Genomic DNA, 21,794 nt, shown 5'->3' with positions numbered 1-21,794 from the left:
GGTGCACCACTCCGTTATTTGACTCGATTTTTTTTTTATCGTTGCGACCAACAGCAAACGTTCAAAAAATTGACTGAGAATCGCCTCCGACACGTTTTTAGGTCGTTGTCGGGCAAGAGTACAGCAGTTTCTGAAAATACACATCCCACCAAACAGTCATCCGCACGGTGCATTATGGGTATTGCTGCGCGGACCTTGCGGGCTAAAAAACTACAAGTCCCGTAGAACCCCCGCTGCGCGCATGCGCACATCGACCGATCGCAACATAAGCCGAGAAGACGCTGTCACGGCCGCAGGTAGACGATCAGATGGTGAGGAATAAACTTATTATGATCGTTATTATCAGCATCATCAAGAGTTCTACCCGTCGTGACGCTGCTTGAAGAGCCCGGTATGGAATACTGTGCGCCGTGTGACGCGTGTGAATCGCTACGACGCGGAAGGCTGAGCGATTTTCTGTTTTTGTGTAGAAATTGGATTAAAGGTTAGAGAGTGTTAATAAATGTCCGATCGCTGTAGGAATAAGTTGGGGGTGGGACCGTGTGCCTGTGGTTGTTGTCCAGTTGGAAGCGCCTGACCTCTGGTCTCCTGGTTTCAGGCCAGCTCTCGCCGTGCCGTGTGACCGTCTGTCCGTCCGTGTTCCTCCGTCCAGATTTGACGGTTTGCTGGAGCTGGCGACATGATGGCGGACAGCAGCAGACCCGTGTACGAGCTCAGGTTCCACGCCGCAGTCAAAGTCATCCAGAGCCTACCTGCCAACGGTGAGGATGCCAACCATGAGCTGTAACGAAGGTGTACTGGCACCTGGGTTTACCTCGGCCTGATCTATCACAGAACCTGCAGAACATCATTATTATACAGAATATTATAATGACGCTCTTTTCCTGGTGGCGCCATGAATATTCGAGCTGAAATGGAGTTCCAGTAGTGACTGTGTCTGCGGATGACTGATCTGGGTACAGCGGCGGTCCGGGAAAAAGTAACGGATCCCACACACGTAGTTCAAAAAAGAGAACACGAAGTGACCAAGCAAAATCGGTGGGATGATGGGAATCCAAATCACGATAATCAGGAATGTACCGAATCATGAGACCGGGTTCACAGGTCTGGTAACCATGCAAGGACGATTACAAACTACGTTATACCTAGAACCGCGCAGAAGCAATAACCATGCAAGGACGATTACAAACTACATTATAACTAGAACCGCGCAGAACTCATCTACCAATAACCATGCAAGGACGATTACAAACTACGTTATACCTAGAACTGCGTACAACCAATAACCATGCAAGGACGATTACCAACTACGTTATAACTAGAACCACGTAGAACCAATAACCATGCAAGGACGATTACAAACTACGTTATACCTAGAACCACGTAGAACCAATAACCATGCAAGGACGATTACAAACTACGTTATAACTAGAACCACGTACAACCAATAACCATGCAAGGACGATTACAAACTACGTTATACCTAGAACCGCGCAGAAGCAATAACCATGCAAGGACGATTACAAACTACGTCATACCTAGAACCACGTAGAACCAATAACCATGCAAGGACGATTACAAACTACGTTATAACTAGAACCACGTACAACCAATAACCATGCAAGGACGATTACAAACTACGTTATAACTAGAACCATGTAGAACCAATAACCATGCAAGGACGATTACCAACTACGTTATACCTAGAACCACGTAGAACCAATAACCATGCAAGGACGATTACAAACTACGTTATACCTAGAACCGCGCAGAAGCAATAACCATGCAAGGACGATTACAAACTACGTTATACCTAGAACCACGTAGAACCAATAACCATGCAAGGACGATTACAAACTACGTTATAACTAGAACCACGTACAACCAATAACCATGCAAGGACGATTACAAACTACGTTATAACTAGAACCATGTAGAACCAATAACCATGCAAGGACGATTACCAACTACGTTATACCTAGAACCACGTAGAACCAATAACCATGCAAGGACGATTACAAACTACGTTATACCTAGAACCGCGCAGAACCAATAACCATGCAAGGACGATTACAAACTACGTTATACCTAGAACCACGTAGAACCAATAACCATGCAAGGACGATTACAAACTACGTTATAACTAGAACCGCGCAGAACTCATCTACCAATAACCATGCAAGGACGATTACAAACTACGTTATAACTAGAACCACGTAGAACCAATAACCATGCAAGGACGATTACAAACTACGTTATACCTAGAACCGCGTAGAACCAATAACCATGCAAGGACGATTACAAACTACGTTATACCTAGAACCGCGTAGAACCAATAACCATGCAAGGACGATTACAAACTACGTTATACCTAGAACCGCGTAGAACCAATAACCATACAACAACGATTACCAACTACGTTATAACTAGAACCACGTAGAACCAATAACCATGCAAGGACGATTACAAACTACGTTATACCTAGAACCGCGCAAAACTCATCTACCAATAACCATGCAAGGACGATTACAAACTACGTTATACTTAGAACCGCGTAGAACCAAAAACCATACAACGACGATTACAAACTACGTTATACCTAGAACCGCGTAGAACCAATAACCATGCAAGGACGATTACAAACTACGTTATACCTAGAACCGCGTAGAACCAATAACCATGCAAGGACGATTACAAACTACGTTATACCTAGAACCACGTAGAACCAATAACCATGCAAGGACGATTACAAACTACGTTATAACTAGAACCACGTAGAACCAATAACCATGCAAGGACGATTACAAACTACGTTATACCTAGAACCGCGTAGAACCAATAACCATGCAAGGACGATTACAAACTACGTTATACCTAGAACCGCGCAAAACTCATCTACCAATAACCATGCAAGGACGATTACAAACTACGTTATACTTAGAACCGCGTAGAACCAAAAACCATACAACGACGATTACAAACTACGTTATACCTAGAACCGCGTAGAACCAATAACCATGCAAGGACGATTACAAACTACGTTATACCTAGAACCACGTAGAACCAATAACCATGCAAGGACGATTACAAACTACGTTATAACTAGAACCACGTAGAACCAATAACCATGCAAGGACGATTACAAACTACGTTATACCTAGAACCGCGTAGAACCAATAACCATGCAAGGACGATTACAAACTACGTTATAACTAGAACCACGTAGAACCAATAACCATGCAAGGACGATTACAAACTACGTTATACCTAGAACCGCGTAGAACCAATAACCATGCAACGACGATTACAAACTACGTTATACCTAGAACCGCGTAGAACCAATAACCATGCAAGGACGATTACAAACTACGTTATACCTAGAACCGCGTAGAACCAATAACCATGCAAGGACGATTACAAACTACGTTATAACTAGAACCACGTAGAACCAATAACCATGCAAGGACGATTACAAACTACGTTATACCTAGAACCGCGTAGAACCAATAACCATGCAACGACGATTACAAACTACGTTATACCTAGAACCGCGTAGAACCAATAACCATACAAGGACGATTACAAACTACGTTATACCTAGAACCGCGCAGAACTCATCTACCAATAACCATGCAAGGACGATTACAAACTACGTTATAACTAGAACCGCGCAGAACTCATCTACCAATAACCATGCAAGGACGATTACAAACTACGTTATAACTAGAACCACGTAGAACCAATAACCATGCAAGGACGATTACAAACTACGTTATACCTAGAACCGCATAGAACCAATAACCATGCAAGGACGATTACAAACTACGTTATAACTAGAACCGCGCAGAACTCATCTACCAATAACCATGCAAGGACGATTACAAACTACGTTATACCTAGAACCGCGTAGAACCAATAACCATACAACAACGATTACCAACTACGTTATAACTAGAACCACGTAGAACCAATAACCATGCAAGGACGATTACAAACTACGTTATAACTAGAACCGCGCAGAACTCATCTACCAATAACCATGCAAGGACGATTACAAACTACGTTATAACTAGAACCACGTAGAACCAATAACCATGCAAGGACGATTACAAACTACGTTATACCTAGAACCGCGTAGAACCAATAACCATGCAAGGACGATTACAAACTACGTTATACCTAGAACCACGTAGAACCAATAACCATGCAAGGACGATTACAAACTACGTTATACCTAGAACCGCGTAGAACCAATAACCATACAACAACGATTACCAACTACGTTATAACTAGAACCACGTAGAACCAATAACCATGCAAGGACGATTACAAACTACGTTATACCTAGAACCGCGCAAAACTCATCTACCAATAACCATGCAAGGACGATTACAAACTACGTTATACTTAGAACCGCGTAGAACCAAAAACCATACAACGACGATTACAAACTACGTTATACCTAGAACCGCGTAGAACCAATAACCATGCAAGGACGATTACAAACTACGTTATACCTAGAACCGCGTAGAACCAATAACCATGCAAGGACGATTACAAACTACGTTATACCTAGAACCACGTAGAACCAATAACCATGCAAGGACGATTACAAACTACGTTATAACTAGAACCACGTAGAACCAATAACCATGCAAGGACGATTACAAACTACGTTATACCTAGAACCGCGTAGAACCAATAACCATGCAAGGACGATTACAAACTACGTTATACCTAGAACCACGTAGAACCAATAACCATGCAAGGACGATTACAAACTACGTTATAACTAGAACCATGTAGAACCAATAACCATGCAAGGACGATTACAAACTACATTATAACTAGAACCGCGCAGAACTCATCTACCAATAACCATGCAAGGACGATTACAAACTACGTTATACCTAGAACTGCGTACAACCAATAACCATGCAAGGACGATTACCAACTACGTTATAACTAGAACCACGTAGAACCAATAACCATGCAAGGACGATTACAAACTACGTTATACCTAGAACCACGTAGAACCAATAACCATACAACGACGATTACAAACTATGTTATACCTAGAACTGCGTACAACCAATAACCATGCAAGGACGATTACCAACTACGTTATAACTAGAACCACGTAGAACCAATAACCATGCAAGGACGATTACAAACTACGTTATACCTAGAACCGCGCAGAACTCATCTACCAATAACCATGCAAGGACGATTACAAACTACGTTATACCTAGAACCGCGTAGAACCAATAACCGTACAACAACGATTACAAACTACGTTATACCTAGAACCACGTAGAACCAATAACCATGCAAAGACGATTACAAACTACGTTATAACTAGAACCACGTAGAACCAATAACCATGCAAGGACGATTACAAACTACGTTATACCTAGAACCGCGTAGAACCAATAACCATGCAAGGACGATTACAAACTACATTATAACTAGAACCGCGCAGAACTCATCTACCAATAACCATGCAAGGACGATTACAAACTACGCTATACCTAGAACTGCGTACAACCAATAACCATGCAAGGACGATTACCAACTACGTTATAACTAGAACCACGTAGAACCAATAACCATGCAAGGACGATTACAAACTACGTTATACCTAGAACCGCGTAGAACCAATAACCATGCAAAGAACGATTACAAACTACGCTATACCTAGAACCGCGCAGAACTCATCTACCAATAACCATGCAAGGACGATTACAAACTACGCTATACCTAGAACCGCGCAGAACCAATAACCATGCAAGGACGATTAAAAACTACGTTATAACTAGAACCACGTAGAACCAATAACCATGCAAGGACGATTACAAACTACGTTATACCTAGAACCGCGTAGAACCAATAACCATGCAAGGACGATTACAAACTACGCTATACCTAGAACCGCGCAGAACCAATAACCATGCAAGGACGATTAAAAACTACGTTATAACTAGAACCACGTAGAACCAATAACCATGCAAGGACGATTACAAACTACGTTATACCTAGAACCGCGCAGAACCAATAACCATGCAAGGACGATTACCAACTACATTATACCTAGAACCACGTAGAACCAATAACCATGCAAGGACGATTACAAACTACGTTATACCTAGAACCGCGTAGAACCAATAACCGTACAACGATTACAAACTACGTTATAACTAGAACCATGTAGAACCAATAACCATGCAAGGACGATTACAAACTACGTTATACCTAGAACCACGTAGAACCAATAACCATGCAAGGACGCTTACAAACTACGTTATACCTTGAACCGCGCAGAACCAATAACCATGCAAGGACGATTACCAACTACATTATACCTAGAACCACGTAGAACCAATAACCATGCAAGGACGATTACAAACTACGTTATACCTAGAACCGCGTAGAACCAATAACCGTACAACGATTACAAACTACGTTATAACTAGAACCATGTGGAACCAATAACCATGCAAGGACGATTACAAACTACGTTATACCTAGAACCACGTAGAACCAATAACCATGCAAGGACGATTACAAACTACGTTATACCTAGAACCGCGTAGAACCAATAACCATGCAAGGACGATTACAAACTACGTTATACCTAGAACCACGTAGAACCAATAACCATGCAAGGACGATTACAAACTACGTTATACCTAGAACCGCGTAGAACCAATAACCATGCAAGGACGATTACAAACTACGCTATACCTAGAACCGCGCAGAACTCATCTACCAATAACCATGCAAGGACGATTACAAACTACGCTATACCTAGAACCGCGCAGAACCAATAACCATGCAAGGACGATTACAAACTACGTTATAACTAGAACCACGTAGAACCAATAACCATGCAAGGACGATTACAAACTACGCTATACCTAGAACTGCGTACAACCAATAACCATACAACGACGATTACAAACTACGTTATACCTAGAACCGCGTAGAACCAATAACCATGCAACGATGATTACCAACTACGTTATACCTAGAACCGTGCAGAACTCATCTACCAATAACCATGCAAGGACGATTACAAACTACGTTATACCTAGAACCGCGCAGAACTCATCTACCAATAACCATGCAAGGACGATTACAAACTACATTATACCTAGAACCGCGTAGAACCAATAACCGTACAACAACGATTACAAACTACGTTATACCTAGAACCGCGTAGAACCAATAACCATGCAAGGACGATTACAAACTATGTTATACCTAGAACCGCGTAGAACCAATAACCATGCAACAACGATTACAAACTACGTTATACCTAGAACCGCGCAGAACTCATCTACCAATAACCATGCAAGGACGATTACAAACTACGTTATACCTAGAACCGCGTAGAACCAATAACCATGCAAGGACGATTACAAACTACGTTATACCTAGAACCGCGTAGAACCAATAACCATGCAAGGACGATTACAAACTACGTTATACCTAGAACCGCGCAGAACCAATAACCATGCAAGGACGATTACAAACTACGTTATACCTAGAACCACGTAGAACCAATAACCATGCAAGGACGATTACAAACTACGTTATACCTAGAACCACGTAGAACCAATAACCATACAACGACGATTACAAACTACGTTATACCTAGAACCACGTAGAACCAATAACCATGCAAGGACGATTACAAACTACGCTATACCTAGAACTGCGTACAACCAATAACCATACAACGACGATTACAAACTACGTTATACCTAGAACCGCGTAGAACCAATAACCATGCAACGATGATTACCAACTACGTTATACCTAGAACCGCGTAGAACCAATAACCGTACAACAACGATTACAAACTACGTTATACCTAGAACCGCGTAGAACCAATAACCATGCAAGGACGATTACAAACTATGTTATACCTAGAACCGCGTAGAACCAATAACCATGCAACAACGATTACAAACTACGTTATACCTAGAACCGCGCAGAACTCATCTACCAATAACCATGCAAGGACGATTACAAACTACGTTATACCTAGAACCGCGTAGAACCAATAACCATGCAAGGACGATTACAAACTACGTTATACCTAGAACCGCGTAGAACCAATAACCATGCAAGGACGATTACAAACTACGTTATACCTAGAACCGCGCAGAACCAATAACCATGCAAGGACGATTACAAACTACGTTATACCTAGAACCACGTAGAACCAATAACCATGCAAGGACGATTACAAACTACGTTATACCTAGAACCACGTAGAACCAATAACCATACAACGACGATTACAAACTACGTTATACCTAGAACCACGTAGAACCAATAACCATGCAAGGACGATTACAAACTACGCTATACCTAGAACTGCGTACAACCAATAACCATACAACGACGATTACAAACTACGTTATACCTAGAACCGCGTAGAACCAATAACCATGCAACGATGATTACCAACTACGTTATACCTAGAACCGTGCAGAACTCATCTACCAATAACCATGCAAGGACGATTACAAACTACGTTATACCTAGAACCGCGCAGAACTCATCTACCAATAACCATGCAAGGACGATTACAAACTACGTTATACCTAGAACCGCGTAGAACCAATAACCGTACAACAACGATTACAAACTACGTTATACCTAGAACCGCGTAGAACCAATAACCATGCAAGGACGATTACAAACTATGTTATACCTAGAACCGCGTAGAACTCATCTACCAATAACCATGCAAGGACGATTACAAACTACGTTATAACTAGAACCGCATAGAACCAATAACCATGCAACAACGATTACAAACTACGTTATACCTAGAACCGCGCAGAACTCATCTACCAATAACCATGCAAGGACGATTACAAACTACGTTATACCTAGAACCGCGTAGAACCAATAACCATGCAAGGACGATTACAAACTACGTTATACCTAGAACCGCGTAGAACCAATAACCATGCAAGGACGATTACAAACTACGTTATACCTAGAACCGCGCAGAACTCATCTACCAATAACCATGCAAGGACGATTACAAACTACGTTATACCTAGAACCGCGTAGAACCAATAACCATACAACAACGATTACCAACTACGTTATAACTAGAACCACGTAGAACTCGTCTACCAATAACGATGCAATGACGATTACAAACTACGTTATAACTAGAACCGCGTAGAACCAATAACCATACAACCACGATTACCAACTACGTTATACCTAGAACCACGTAGAACCTATAACCATGCAAGGACGATTACAAACTACGTTATACCTAGAACCGCGCAGAACTCATCTACCAATAACCATGCAAGGACGATTACAAACTACGTTATACCTAGAACCGCGCAGAACCAATAACCATGCAAGGACGATTACAAACTACGTTATACCTAGAACCACGTAGAACCAATAACCATGCAAGGACGATTACAAACTACGTTATACCTAGAACCACGTAGAACCAATAACCATACAACGACGATTACAAACTACGTTATACCTAGAACCACGTAGAACCAATAACCATGCAAGGACGATTACAAACTACGCTATACCTAGAACTGCGTACAACCAATAACCATGCAAGGACGATTACAAACTACGTTATACCTAGAACCGCGCAGAACTCATCTACCAATAACCATGCAAGGACGATTACAAACTACGTTATACCTAGAACCGCGTAGAACCAATAACCGTACAACAACGATTACAAACTACGTTATACCTAGAACCGCGTAGAACCAATAACCATGCAAGGACGATTACAAACTATGTTATACCTAGAACCGCGTAGAACTCATCTACCAATAACCATGCAAGGACGATTACAAACTACGTTATAACTAGAACCGCATAGAACCAATAACCATGCAACAACGATTACAAACTACGTTATACCTAGAACCGCGCAGAACTCATCTACCAATAACCATGCAAGGACGATTACAAACTACGTTATACCTAGAACCGCGTAGAACCAATAACCATGCAAGGACGATTACAAACTACGTTATACCTAGAACCGCGTAGAACCAATAACCATGCAAGGACGATTACAAACTACGTTATACCTAGAACCGCGCAGAACTCATCTACCAATAACCATGCAAGGACGATTACAAACTACGTTATACCTAGAACCGCGTACAACCAATAACCATACAACAACGATTACAAACTACGTTATACCTAGAACCGCGTAGAACCAATAACCGTACAACAACGATTACAAACTACGTTATACCTAGAACCGCGCAGAACTCATCTACCAATAACCATGCAAGGACGATTACAAACTACGTTATACCTAGAACCGCGTAGAACCAATAACCATACAACAACGATTACCAACTACGTTATGACTAGAACCACGTACAACTCGTCTACCAATAACGATGCAATGACGATTACAAACTACGTTATAACTAGAACCGCGTAGAACCAATAACCATACAACCACGATTACCAACTACCTTATACCTAGAACCACGTAGAACCTATAACCATGCAAGGACGATTACAAACTACGTTATAACTAGAACCGCGCAGAACTCATCTACCAATAACCATGCAAGGACGATTACAAACTACGTTATACCTAGAACCGCGCAGAACTCATCTATCAATAACCATGCAACGACGATTACAAACTACGTTATAACTAGAACCACGTAGAACCAATAACCATGCAAGGACGATTACAAACTACGTTATAACTAGAACCGCGCAGAACTCGTCTACCAATAACGATGCAATGACGATTACCAACTATGTTATAACTAGAACCGCATAGAACCAATAACCATACAACAACGATTACAAACTACGTTATAACTAGAACCGCAAAGAACTCATCTACCAATAACCATGCAACGACGATTACAAACTATGTTATAACTAGAACCACGCAGAACCAATAACCATGCAACGACGATTACAAACTACGTTATAACTAGAACCGCGTGAAATTCGCATATCAATAATCACGCAACAACGACAACAGATATCATCATAACGAGAACCGCGCAGAACTCACATATCAATAGAACCACGCGAAACTCACATATCAATAATGATGCAACAACGACAACAGATGACATCATAATGAGAACTATGCGGAACTCGCATATCAATAATGATGCAACAACGACAACAGACGACATCATAATGAGAACCATGCGGAACTCGCATATCAATAATGATGCAACAACGTCAACAGACTGGGTGCATTATAAGTTTTATTTGTGTAATGCAGTTACATTGAGAATGTGGTAAATAATTGCAGTGCATTTGTTGTTGAACTCAGGTTCTTTTCAGCCATCTAATGAAATGATGCTGAAGTTCTACAGCTTCTACAAGCAGGCCACGCAGGGGCCCTGCAACATCCCACGGCCCGGATTCTGGGATCCTGTTGGCAAAGTCAAATGGTATTTTACATTCATATTAAACACCGTGATCTGAATTCCTCCGCGAATCACAGCAGCTTAAAGCGCCTTTGGACCCACGCGTGCCCCCTAGGAGCGGTCCCCTAGGGCCCGGCCACAGCAGCTTAAAGGGCCTTTGGACCCGCGCGTGCCCCCTAGGAGCGGTCCCCTAGGGCCCGGCCACAGCAGCTTAAAGGGCCTTTGGCACCCTGAGAGAGGGTGAGAGAGAGAGAGAGAGAGAGAGTCGGGGCAGGTCAGAGGGGTTAATGTTTGATCGGGCAATAAAACCTGTCAGTTATTAATCTCAAATCTGCAGGATTCCCGTCACTTCGTGAGTTATAGGACTTCACCAAACTTTCTGAAACCTGATCTACTGCAGAACAGATGTTTCTGTGTTACTGTAGAAGAGAAAATCCAATTCAGTGCAATTTCAAGGAAGAATATTCATCATTAGTCAAAGAGAAAATATACTTGAGAGTTTGTGGACAGGGGACAGCTGATACCAGCGTATTGATTGTGTCCTTCTCTGGACAGATCAGTATTTGTCAGAGTTGCACGGTCATAGAAATATAACCTTGGATCAGTATATCGCCGCTCGAATTACGTTGACCGTGCGGTTCTCCCTGAACAGGGACGCGTGGAACGCGCTGGGAGACATGCCCCAGGAGGAAGCCATGAGGTCCTACGTGGATGAAATGAAGCTGGTGAGCGCTTGACTTCTGTCCCCCTCGGTTTAGACCGAGAAGCTCCTCACGCTCGCTTTGCTGCACCACCAAACAGATCCTGGAGAGCATGCCGGTGACCGAGGAGGTGGAGGAGCTGCTTCTGGTCTTGGGGCCATTCTACGAGGTGGTGGAGGAGAGGAGGAAGGTGACACAGGTGTCAGACCTGACCTCTGGTATGCACCGAGTCTCCGTCCCCACCCCATCATCACCTGCACCCAGGATACCAGTGGATGATGGTTTAAAATGAGCTTTAACTGGGTTATTGCATCTCTATCATGGTCATCAGTTTCTGACCAGTGTTGCATGTATTTCACGACATGCATGTAAATAGCGTGATTTTTGGTTAATTCGGCAGACTTTATGTCCATTTCTGGCCCATTTTGGCACATATTTCACTACATTCCTATCAGCTTAATCAACCGTCACCAACTTCTTGTGTTTGTGGTGATGTGGAGTGAATTTGAACAGATTATGGTACCGCCGTCTGGCGTTAACGTGTTCCTCTGTTCTACGCTCAGCACGCCTGGAGAAGTTTGCTAGGCAGCTGGAAGGCAAGTGGCGTGGTCGTGCCGTAGCGTCGCAGTAGCGCTCCCCCTCGGCCCCCGATTAGGGTTCTAGCGTGACGCGGAACGTGCCGCCCTCACCGCGTTCCCCGCTCGTTCCCCGTTCTGCAGGGTTGGGAAGCATGATGGCCGCTCCGTCCAAGGCCGTCACGAAAGACATCATCAGGAGTTTGACCATGAACGGCACCCTGGACAATTACGGCGGTAAAGCCGTCACCCAGAGGAACTCCGCGCGGGAGACGGAGGATGTTGGAGAAGAAGACATTGTGGCGCAAGACGAGGAGAAGACTGAAGAGGTGAAAAAAGGTACCGCATGCTGCTTTCAGCTCCATGGACTTTCACTTGGTAGTAGCCTAGCGGGTAACCCACTCGCCTGTGAACCAGAAGACCCAGGTTCAAACCCCACTTACTACCATCGTGTCTCCAGGGGGACTCTGTCCCTGTAAGTCGCTCTGGATCAGGGCGTCTGGTAAATACCGTAAATGTAAATGAGTTTAGAACATTTTATACAGTAGCTGGTAGAACCAGGTTCAGGTCTGAGTGAAGGAACCGTGCTGGATCTCTCATGTCTTCAGGCCCACAGATGAAGAAAACTGGCCCGGCAGGGAGGCCTAAAGAGCCGGTGCCCAATGGAATTATGGGTCACGGTGCAGGCTCGCTAGCCAATGGAACACACAGTTCAGAGTTGGCCCTTAATGGAGAAAGCTCTGAAGAAGGAGCAGCCAATGGCAGCCCGGCTGAGGTCAACGGTGAGGTCAGAGGTGAGGTGACAGAGAGAGTGCGTGCTACGCTGGTTACCATCCTGTAGAAAACGTTGACATTTTTATTCCAGGGCATCTGGAGGACGCGGCGAACCCCCAGCACCTGGCCAGCGACTCGGACAGCGAGGTGTACTGCGACTCCGTGGACCAGTTTGGACTGGAGGAGGTTCTGGTTTCAACACAGTCCTGGTTACTCAGAAACGAGACACGTATGAAGCAGCTGGTTTGTTCTTATTCCTGCCTCCAGGGCCCCGAGGCCGGTGTGAAGCACGCCCTGGACCTGGACGTCCGCAGCGCAGCGTCCTCCTGCGGGGACGGGCCCGAGGGGGTCCAGTGCGGGGGGGAGGACGGGAGGACGGCCGGCGGCTCGTCCCACAGGCACCGTCTGGGCGGCGAGAGGAGCGCCGGCTCGGCGGGCCGGAGGGGAGGAGGTGTGTGTCGGTAGGCGGTACCGCACCTACCGCTGGCTCGGGTTCTATATGACGAACCTGCATGCTGGTAGTGGGCGTGGTCCCGAGGTCCCTGTGTGTGTGTGTGTGTGACCTCAGGATCCAGGTCCGTGGCCCCTGGCTCCGGGGGCCCGGCGCCTCTGCAGGGTGGCGGGGGTGACGGCGAGCGCTGGGGGTCCGAGGGCCCGGTCACCGACGACCTGAACGAGCAGATCGTCGCGGCGCTGACCCGGCTGCAAGAGGACATGCAGAGCGTCCTGGAGAGGCTGCACACGCTGGAGGCGCTCACCGCGTCGCAGGTAGCTCGCCGGCCACGCCCACCGGCCACGCCCACTTCACACTACACGCCAATCAGAATGGAGCGTTCCAACAGGAAGACCACTTCTCTCCTCAGGCGCGGTCACTCGCCCTGCCGCCACACTTCCCATCAGCCCCCGCGAGGAACGCCGGCAAGGTGACTTCACCGCTCCTGCGCCAGGCGCTTCTCTGCAGCGCCGTTCGCACCTTCTTATCCATCAATTCTGCCTTCCAGAAGCCGTCCTGGTGGCCTTTCGACGTGTCCCCGGGCACCGTGGCCTTCGCCGTGGCCTGGCCGTTTGTGGCGCAGTGGCTCATCCGCTTGTACTTCCAGCGCCGGAGAAGGTGGGTGGAGACCATCGCCGGCGAAAGGTCTCGCCGTACCGATGTCATTTGACTTCAACTGTGATTGGCAGACGGATGCGCTGAGAGGCGGGGAGGACTGGAGAAGCCCCACCCACCCGTCCAGAACTCGCTTTTGCACTACGGATGACGGCACCAATCGCAGCGGGCGGCCGGATGAATGTAAAGAGCTCAGCACGTCACGCCACTCGCTTCCTGTAACGTTTCTTCTTGTTTGTTCCTATTTTACAAGGAAAAAAATTCAACGTTTTTTTAATATACCAATTTTAACGTTTTTTTTTTACATTTTAGACTGATCTTGTATGTTGAACGGGCATTATGATTCCTGCATTGTCCCAGTCATCTGCTGCTAATTTATTAGGGGAATTTGTAGAATTCTGCTTGCGGTACAGATTATACTGTATTCTACCGTGACGGAGTCACGCCATCATCGGTCGGTTTCATAAATAACCTTTTTAATAAGCATTTTAATTAAAAAATATAGATCTCATGACGTGACTTAGAACGCAAATAACACTGAGAGCCACATGATTTCAGTTTTTAAATGTTTTCTTTCCATATAAACTGCTGAATCCTGTTAATAATGTTGTATAGTTGTAGATAAGTAATATATCTAATGGTGCAATATTTTCATTGCACTAACCTGTAATATTGTAGCATATATATATATATATATATATAAAAGTCAACATTTAAATTGTACCTGTGCGACTGTGCTTGGATTAGCAGTAGAACCGTCGGTTTTGAAGCCCCTCCCCCCGCCCCAGTGGGCGGGTATCGCATGATGCTAATCGGAAGCATGAATAAAGTTTTGGAGCAATTTATTATTGCAACTCAACGATACGGTTTCCTGCCTTTCTTCGCGGTGGAGCACGCCGAGTTACGGTGTGATACGATTAGACGGTAGATTTTTATTTGTAAGTGTTTTCCAAGGCCATACATATAAAACAGGAGAAAGAAGACAGGAGAAAAAGGGAGAAGAACATCTCAATAAAACACTGGAGGGGTAAAAATCTCTTGTTTAAAACATAGAAATAGGAGCAGAATAGCAGCAGGGATTTTTTTATATATATTATCGTGTCTGTTCTTTTTAGCTAGTGAGGAAGGTATCTACAACACACGTTCCACAGGTTCTAGATCAGTGCTCGATGGCCCAGTGTTACAGGCTGAACCCTGAAAGCGCCAGGTGCTGAGCAGCGTTCCTGGCCTCGAAGTAGGACGTGTCCGTCTCGTCGTCTGGTTGCGGGATGAAGGGCATGTTCTGGTTATGCAGGTTGTCCCAGTCCTGTCCCGCAAAGAAGGGGTGCACCTTCAGATCTGGCGAGGACACAACAAGGTCATTTAGAGACCAGAACTGTAGACAACGTGGCCCTCTCAGCCAATCAGAAAGCAGGAACAACCTTTCATCCCAGCCCTCTTGGAGGAGTCCATGGCGAGCAGGATCTCGATGGCATTCCTGGCGTTGACTGGCAGCTGCTCGTCACCGTCGGGCCAGGGGACATCTGAGGACAGCCGGAAAATCGGGGCGTAAAGCAGCTCTAGGCCACGAAGCCGGACCGCGCCGATGGAAGGAGGGTACGGAACCCAGCTTTAGAACCCGAGCACGCACTCACCACGGTTGAGAATGTTCTGGAAGACCAGCGGCGGCGTCTCGTCGTTGAAAGGCGGGACGCCCGTGAGGAACTCGAACAGGCACACGCCCAGCGCCCACCAGTCCACCATGAAGTCTGGACACAGAGCACATCGGTCATCAAGCTGAAGACTGAGTGGACTAATGAAGCGCCAATCATTTAATAGATCATCGTAGACTGGGGTCAATTAAAATGAACCGTAATTCCGAGTTTTCCCATCAACGGAAAGTGGCCACGTGACATTAACTAGAACCGGAATTCAGAAGAATTCCGCTGCATGGGTGTTCTGGTGCATTTCGTGGTTGTGCTTTTATCCTCTCATGAGGGACGACAGATTTGGACTTTTTTTATTCATTTGTCCACCAGTACGTCTCCTCCCTGGCTGGGTTCCAAAATCATAAACTCTTACCAGCAACTTCAGAACAAAGTCGCATCCTGATCGGTGTCAGTATCGTAACCGTCGCACGTTTTTCAGGACCAGATGTAGGCTGCAGCCTGCTAGAAGACGGCTCATGTGGAGAACCCCCCAAACCTCCCCAGGCGAGGAGGAGTCGCCCCCTTTCCCCCGAGATTACGGAAATTAAACCGCACGCAGGTCGGTAGCAGTGACATGCAGGAAAATGCCGGAAAAAGAGGTCCAGCGTCACTCCCTGAGGAACGTGCAACTTACCACATTTCTGCCCCCCCGGAACTTAAAAACATTTTATATTTACGGCATTTACCAGACGCCCTTATCCAGAGCGACTTACAGTCAGTAGTTACAGGGACAGTCCCCCCCCCTGGAGACACTCAGGGTTTAGTGTCTTGCTCAGGGACACGATGGTAGTAAGTGGGGTTTGAACCTGGGTCTTCTGGTTCACAGGCGAGTGTGTTACCCGCTAGGCTACTAGCACCTAAAAAACAGGAAGCAGTTATAGGAACGTCCTCTCAGAAGGCGTGAGGCGAGCTGCTCGTACCGTGCACTTGACCCAGCAGCAGCTCGGGGGCCAGGTAGTCGGGCGTGCCCAGGATCGGGGCGCCCTCCACCGGGCCGGGGCCCCTGCGGACGCTCTTCGGGGTTCTGTACGGCGTGTGGGACGTGGCCGTGGGGGTCTGAAAGCAGAAAAGTGGCCGTCTTCACCTCCGTTATGAACCTGATGGGGGGGGTGTATTAGCAAGGATGTTGTACATGTCAATATATTCTACAGTTGGCTGGAATACCAGATGGTGGTCAGTCGGTCGCTCGTGAAATGCCAGACAGTAATTTATAAAGGTACCCAGCCGTACAGCGCCATCTACAGGAGTGGAGGTTGTACAGGGGCGGTGGTGGCCTAGCGGTTAAGGAAGTCAGAAGGTCGCCGATCCGCCAAGGTGCCACTGAGCAAAGCACCGTCCCCACACACTGCTCCCCGGGCGCCTGTCATGGTGCCCACTGCTCACTCAGGGTGATGGTTAAATGCAGAGGACACGTTTCACCGTGTTCACTGTGTGCTGTGTATCACAAGTGACAATCACTTCACTTCACTTTTTTTTAACCACTTCACTTTCTCATCTCTGCTGACGTCCCTGAACAAAATGCTGGACAGCACCCCCCCCTTGGACTACATCTGTATACAAAAATATGACCCTGAAGCTCCGCCCACCTGATAAAGGGAGCTGCTGAGGCTGGGTCGTCTCTTCTGCAGCGGGGTCGTGGCGGCGCCGTGGAAGGACGGCGTGGCGGACTTGTCCATGGTGTCCACCGAGCCCAGGCTGAGGCGCGAGCAGCAGGACACGTTGGAGCGGTTGATGGAGCTGCAGTAGCTCCGGAACGCCACGTTTCGGGGTTTCAGGAAGGAGGGCGATGCGGCCGCGGCGCTGGGCGGATCGTGATCACCAGACTTCCCCAGATCCTTGAATGAGGAGGACATGACCACCTCCGTCTTGTTTCTCGGAGGCGGCGCAGCAGCGATGAAGGACATCTCGTCCTCCGACTCCAGGCTCAGGCTCCTACTGCGGTCTCCTGGCCCAGGACGTTCAGGAACGGCCTCCTCCAGCTCACACAGGAGGTTCTTGGCCACGACGAGCGGCCCGCCAGCCTCCATCTTCCTGACGTCCTCCAGCCCGACGCTGGAGAAGATCCCGGTGAGTCCCGTGGTGAACCTCACCTCATCCTCAGGCACCTGAAAGCTGCGCTGGTACTCCCAGACGCTCTTCTTCGCCAGGACCTGGCCGTCCTCTGGACTTCTGTCCACCTCTGAAAAGGTCCTTTTGACCGACTTGGTTAAGGTGCCTCTGATCTGGTCCGGTGGCAGGGTGCCGTCCTGCACTGGACAATGCAGCTTCGTCCCTACAGGGACACCAGAGGACGGGTCATCCGGCCTTCCCCTCGGGGTCACGCTGTCCAGCGAACCAAACACGGCACCCCGTCCTGGGCTTTGGGGTTCCGCCACGTCCTCCCCTCCCTCAATTAGACTGCTGTGTTGTGGTGGGACGTTCTCAGACTCTCGTCCATCCTACACGAACACGACAGCAGCATGAAACAGACATATTTACCTATTTACCCGTTACCTTGTCCCCGTGGCGGGACGCGTACCCTCCCGTCCTCCCACATGGGGCTGATGCAGCTCTCCGAGTCGGTGGTGGAGGGGAACAGGCACTGGCTGCTCCCGGCGCTGAGGGTGCTGAAGCGCTTCCTGGACTTCATCAGCTTCGGCGTGAGGCGCTTCGCCAAAACCCCGGCGCTGAACACACTGTTGGGTCCTGGACAAAACCACACGTACCAATCAGCGTCCTTCCTCATTAGGACGCTTAACGAAGGGACGACGAACAAAGAGGGTTAGGAGGCGTACCCAGAGCCCGGGCAGAGCAGATCGGGGAACACAGGCTGTCCCTCATCCTCCTGACCAGCGGGGACGAGACGGAAGCTATCCGCTGCCCCGCCTTCCCACAGGACATGGGGCTGGACGGCACCGACATGCGTCCGTGACGCCTGCCCTCGACCCCCGGCGTGTTCTGGAAGACCGTGCACATTTTTACTGGACCTGCCCGTCCCGTCCCGTCCTCGGACGTTTTAATGTACTTTAATCAACTTTGCTCAACTCCTCTGTGGTTTTAAAGAAATAAAAGATATAAAGGTAATATTTAACTCACCAGGCCGAGCGAGCTGATGAGCGACAAGACTTGACCGGGGGTGCGGAAATAATCCTTCTTCGGCTTTGCGATAGAGGGCGTCGTCAGAATGTCCATGAGATTCAGCTCTGCGGGTTTAGGAAGAAGGTCAGCTTGACTACTTGGGCTTAGTTAACATGGGTAACACGAGGGACATCTGATATGAGGTAATATATGGTAATATGAGGGACACCTCGGTCAAGCTTCACTTTGGAGAGACCAAAGTCGGTGAGTTTGATGTGTCCTTCGTTGGAGATGAGCATGTTGTCTGGTTTCAGGTCCCTGTTAAAGGAAATTGTATACAGATGGAGGGCTTACACGTTTATGATTTACAAAGTTCCAACTCCCACAACTTTCCCAGCAAAAAGCAGAATTCCCTGCAACTCCCGTATAAAGAAATGTCCAATATAACGTTTAACGAATTAAAAAACTGCATGTACGGAATTGTTGTAGAATATCGGCAGCTGCATCTCTGACGTCCTCTACATGCAGGTTTTATTTTACCACTTACGATTATTCACCGTATTACGCCTGTGGGGGGTGTAGTTCAGCGAGACAAAAACTTGCAAATAGTAGCACTCGTTACTGGTCCGGCCCACCACCGTATTCACTGTAAAAATCGCCAGGGAACTTTATCTTACCTGGAAATGGCCATATTCATCATTTTTTTACAGTGAATACGGTGTCGGACCAGACAGGTAACACCTGATACTATTTCTACCCTAAACAAGTGACTTTTCAGTGGCCCAAAGATTTTAAACCCTATTTGTCTTACCTTTTATTCCCGACAACAGAGTGAAAGAAATGATTGTATTCATGGTTTGAGTCACATTAAAAGCACGTTGTAAGTTGCTCTGGTTAAGGGCGTCTGCCAAATGCCATAAATCTCCCCGGTGAATTTTAGTGGATTACGAGTGGTACTATTTCTGATTTTTTTCGTGGATACACAGATCATTTACATATACAGCTTTATGTTAATTTCTGAAACAGATTTCCTGACGTTTTGTCTCGCTACGCCCTACAGGCGTAATACGGGTACTGCCGCTTTTAGGGTGCAACGGACAAGTCGAATAAGGAGCTAACTTCAGGGTCGTACATAGTAAAACGGAAAAGCGATTCTACGGAACCTGGTGCTACACGTAACGTTTAACAACGTTACATACCGATATAAAGTGACCGTGTGTGAGACGGGACAAAACGGGCTCCATAGGGTACAAGACAGTGACATCAAATAAAACAGCTCTAAAACCTGAGAAATTGGTAATTAGGGTGCAGAGTAACGCTATATATATTTACTAAAAGCCCCTGGCCCGCGGGAAGCCCGGGTTCCACACCTGTGGATTATTCCGTGCCGATGGAGGTAGTCCAGGGCCAGCGCCACTTCGCAGATGTACTTCAGGGACATGTCCTCGTCGAAGTAGCCGTAGATGTGCAGGAGGGATTTAACATCTCCCCCGATGAGGTACTCCATCACCTGGGGAAGAGAAGGCAGACGCAGGCGCACTTATCGAAACGTTTTTAGTTGGAGAAGTTCAAGGAAAAGACGGTAAGTACAGCACCAGATACTTGGACAATAAAGCGCCATAATAATTATTGAAACAGGTAAAACACTGGTGGTAAGACAATAGTATACACTATGGCGGTAGTATCCTAGCGGGTAACACACTCTCCTATGAACCAGAAGACCCAGGTTCAAACCCCACTTACTACCATCGTGTCCCTGAGCAAGACACTTAACCCTGAGTGTCTCCGGGGGGGGACTGTCCCTGTAACTACTGACTAAGTCGCTCTGGATAAGGGCATCTGGTACATAATTAAATGATCAGTGAACCTACCAGGTAGACTCTGCTGGAGGTCTGCAGCGAGTAGAAGAGGTGCACGATGAAGGGGCTTTTACTGAGGGCCAGCGCGTCCCGCTCGGCCTTCATCTGCGCCGTCATGTTCTTGTCAGCCATGTCCGCCTTCTTCACCACCTGAAAAAATGCGGAATAATTCCAGCTTCGAATTCCCGTTCATACCAACATAAAGTCGACCAGCGCGACGCTGACAAACACCTTGACGGCGTAGAGTCGCGAGTTCTGCTTCTTCCTGGCCAGGTAGACCTTGCCGAAGGCGCCGCGGCTGATGGGCTTCACCACCGCGAAGTCCTCTATGGACGGAGGCCGGGGCACCTCCACCGCGACCGGGCCCCGACAGCACTTCCCCTCCACGGCCTCCATCCCGGCTGAACAGGTGGCGCTGTCTGCTGCTACGGTTGCATTCTCCTGGTTTTGGATTTTTGTTTTTCAGGAGGAGGTCGGTCCTGATCCTGGTCCTGGCGACGCGTTGTTTTGAAAATTTGAAATTCGCTCCGGGGTCCTGCGTGAGGTGTCCAGACACCGCCTGACGCCCGCCGTCGCAGGAGAATAATCCTT

General features: G+C 47.0%; 2 protein-coding genes across 7 annotated transcripts; one reads left to right on the top strand and one right to left on the bottom strand.

Annotated features, from left to right (window-relative positions):
- Positions 1-244: 244 nt before the first annotated feature.
- Positions 245-15,458, top strand: acbd5a (acyl-CoA binding domain containing 5a). 6 transcript variants are annotated; one of them, XM_028965197.1, is made up of 14 exons: positions 253-391; positions 599-761; positions 11,345-11,465; positions 12,094-12,166; positions 12,243-12,360; positions 12,706-12,738; positions 12,862-13,056; positions 13,326-13,511; positions 13,583-13,677; positions 13,759-13,942; positions 14,060-14,259; positions 14,355-14,414; positions 14,493-14,602; positions 14,674-15,458. In XM_028965197.1, exons 2-14 carry the CDS (start codon positions 680-682, stop codon positions 14,684-14,686), a joined length of 1,470 nt encoding a protein of 489 aa, XP_028821030.1. In that variant the 5' UTR covers positions 253-391; positions 599-679; the 3' UTR covers positions 14,687-15,458. The 6 variants fall into 6 exon arrangements, with proteins under 6 accessions (XP_028821027.1, XP_028821030.1, XP_028821031.1 ...); XM_028965194.1 differs by having other exon boundaries at positions 245-311; positions 13,583-13,942; XM_028965198.1 differs by lacking the exon at positions 12,706-12,738.
- Positions 15,459-15,559: 101 nt separating this feature from the next.
- On the bottom strand, positions 15,560-21,724 carry mastl (microtubule associated serine/threonine kinase-like). Its single transcript, XM_028965147.1, has 12 exons — positions 21,435-21,724; positions 21,216-21,353; positions 20,715-20,854; positions 19,574-19,662; positions 19,363-19,469; positions 19,062-19,224; positions 18,806-18,972; positions 17,874-18,725; positions 17,208-17,343; positions 16,234-16,347; positions 16,021-16,122; positions 15,560-15,937 (listed from the first exon to the last, which is right to left on the bottom strand). Exons 1-12 carry the CDS (start codon positions 21,597-21,599, stop codon positions 15,780-15,782), a joined length of 2,331 nt encoding a protein of 776 aa, XP_028820980.1. The 5' UTR covers positions 21,600-21,724; the 3' UTR covers positions 15,560-15,779.
- Between the last annotated feature and the right edge of the window lie 70 nt (positions 21,725-21,794).

Source organism: Denticeps clupeoides, chromosome 2 (assembly GCF_900700375.1).
Source record: "Denticeps clupeoides chromosome 2, fDenClu1.1, whole genome shotgun sequence".
In the NCBI taxonomy this organism is placed as follows: domain Eukaryota; kingdom Metazoa; phylum Chordata; class Actinopteri; order Clupeiformes; family Denticipitidae; genus Denticeps; species Denticeps clupeoides.
This window is presented reverse-complemented; position numbering and strand designations above follow the sequence as displayed.

Excerpts from the sequence above, each read along its gene's own strand:
- mastl (XM_028965147.1), bottom strand. The coding sequence starts at position 21,599 with ATGGAGGCCGTGGAGGGGAAGTGCTGTCGGGGCCCGGTCGCGGTGGAG. Across the intron at positions 19,225-19,362 it reads TCATCAGCTCGCTCGGCCTG|AACACGCCGGGGGTCGAGGG; the intron begins GTGAGTTAAATA and ends ACGGTCTTCCAG. Across the intron at positions 16,123-16,233 it reads CCAGAACATTCTCAACCGTG|ATGTCCCCTGGCCCGACGGT; the intron begins GTGAGTGCGTGC and ends GGCTGTCCTCAG.
- acbd5a (XM_028965194.1), top strand. The coding sequence starts at position 680 with ATGATGGCGGACAGCAGCAGACCCGTGTACGAGCTCAGGTTCCACGCC. Across the intron at positions 12,167-12,242 it reads ACGTGGATGAAATGAAGCTG|ATCCTGGAGAGCATGCCGGT; the intron begins GTGAGCGCTTGA and ends ACCACCAAACAG. Across the intron at positions 14,260-14,354 it reads AGGCGCTCACCGCGTCGCAG|GCGCGGTCACTCGCCCTGCC; the intron begins GTAGCTCGCCGG and ends TTCTCTCCTCAG.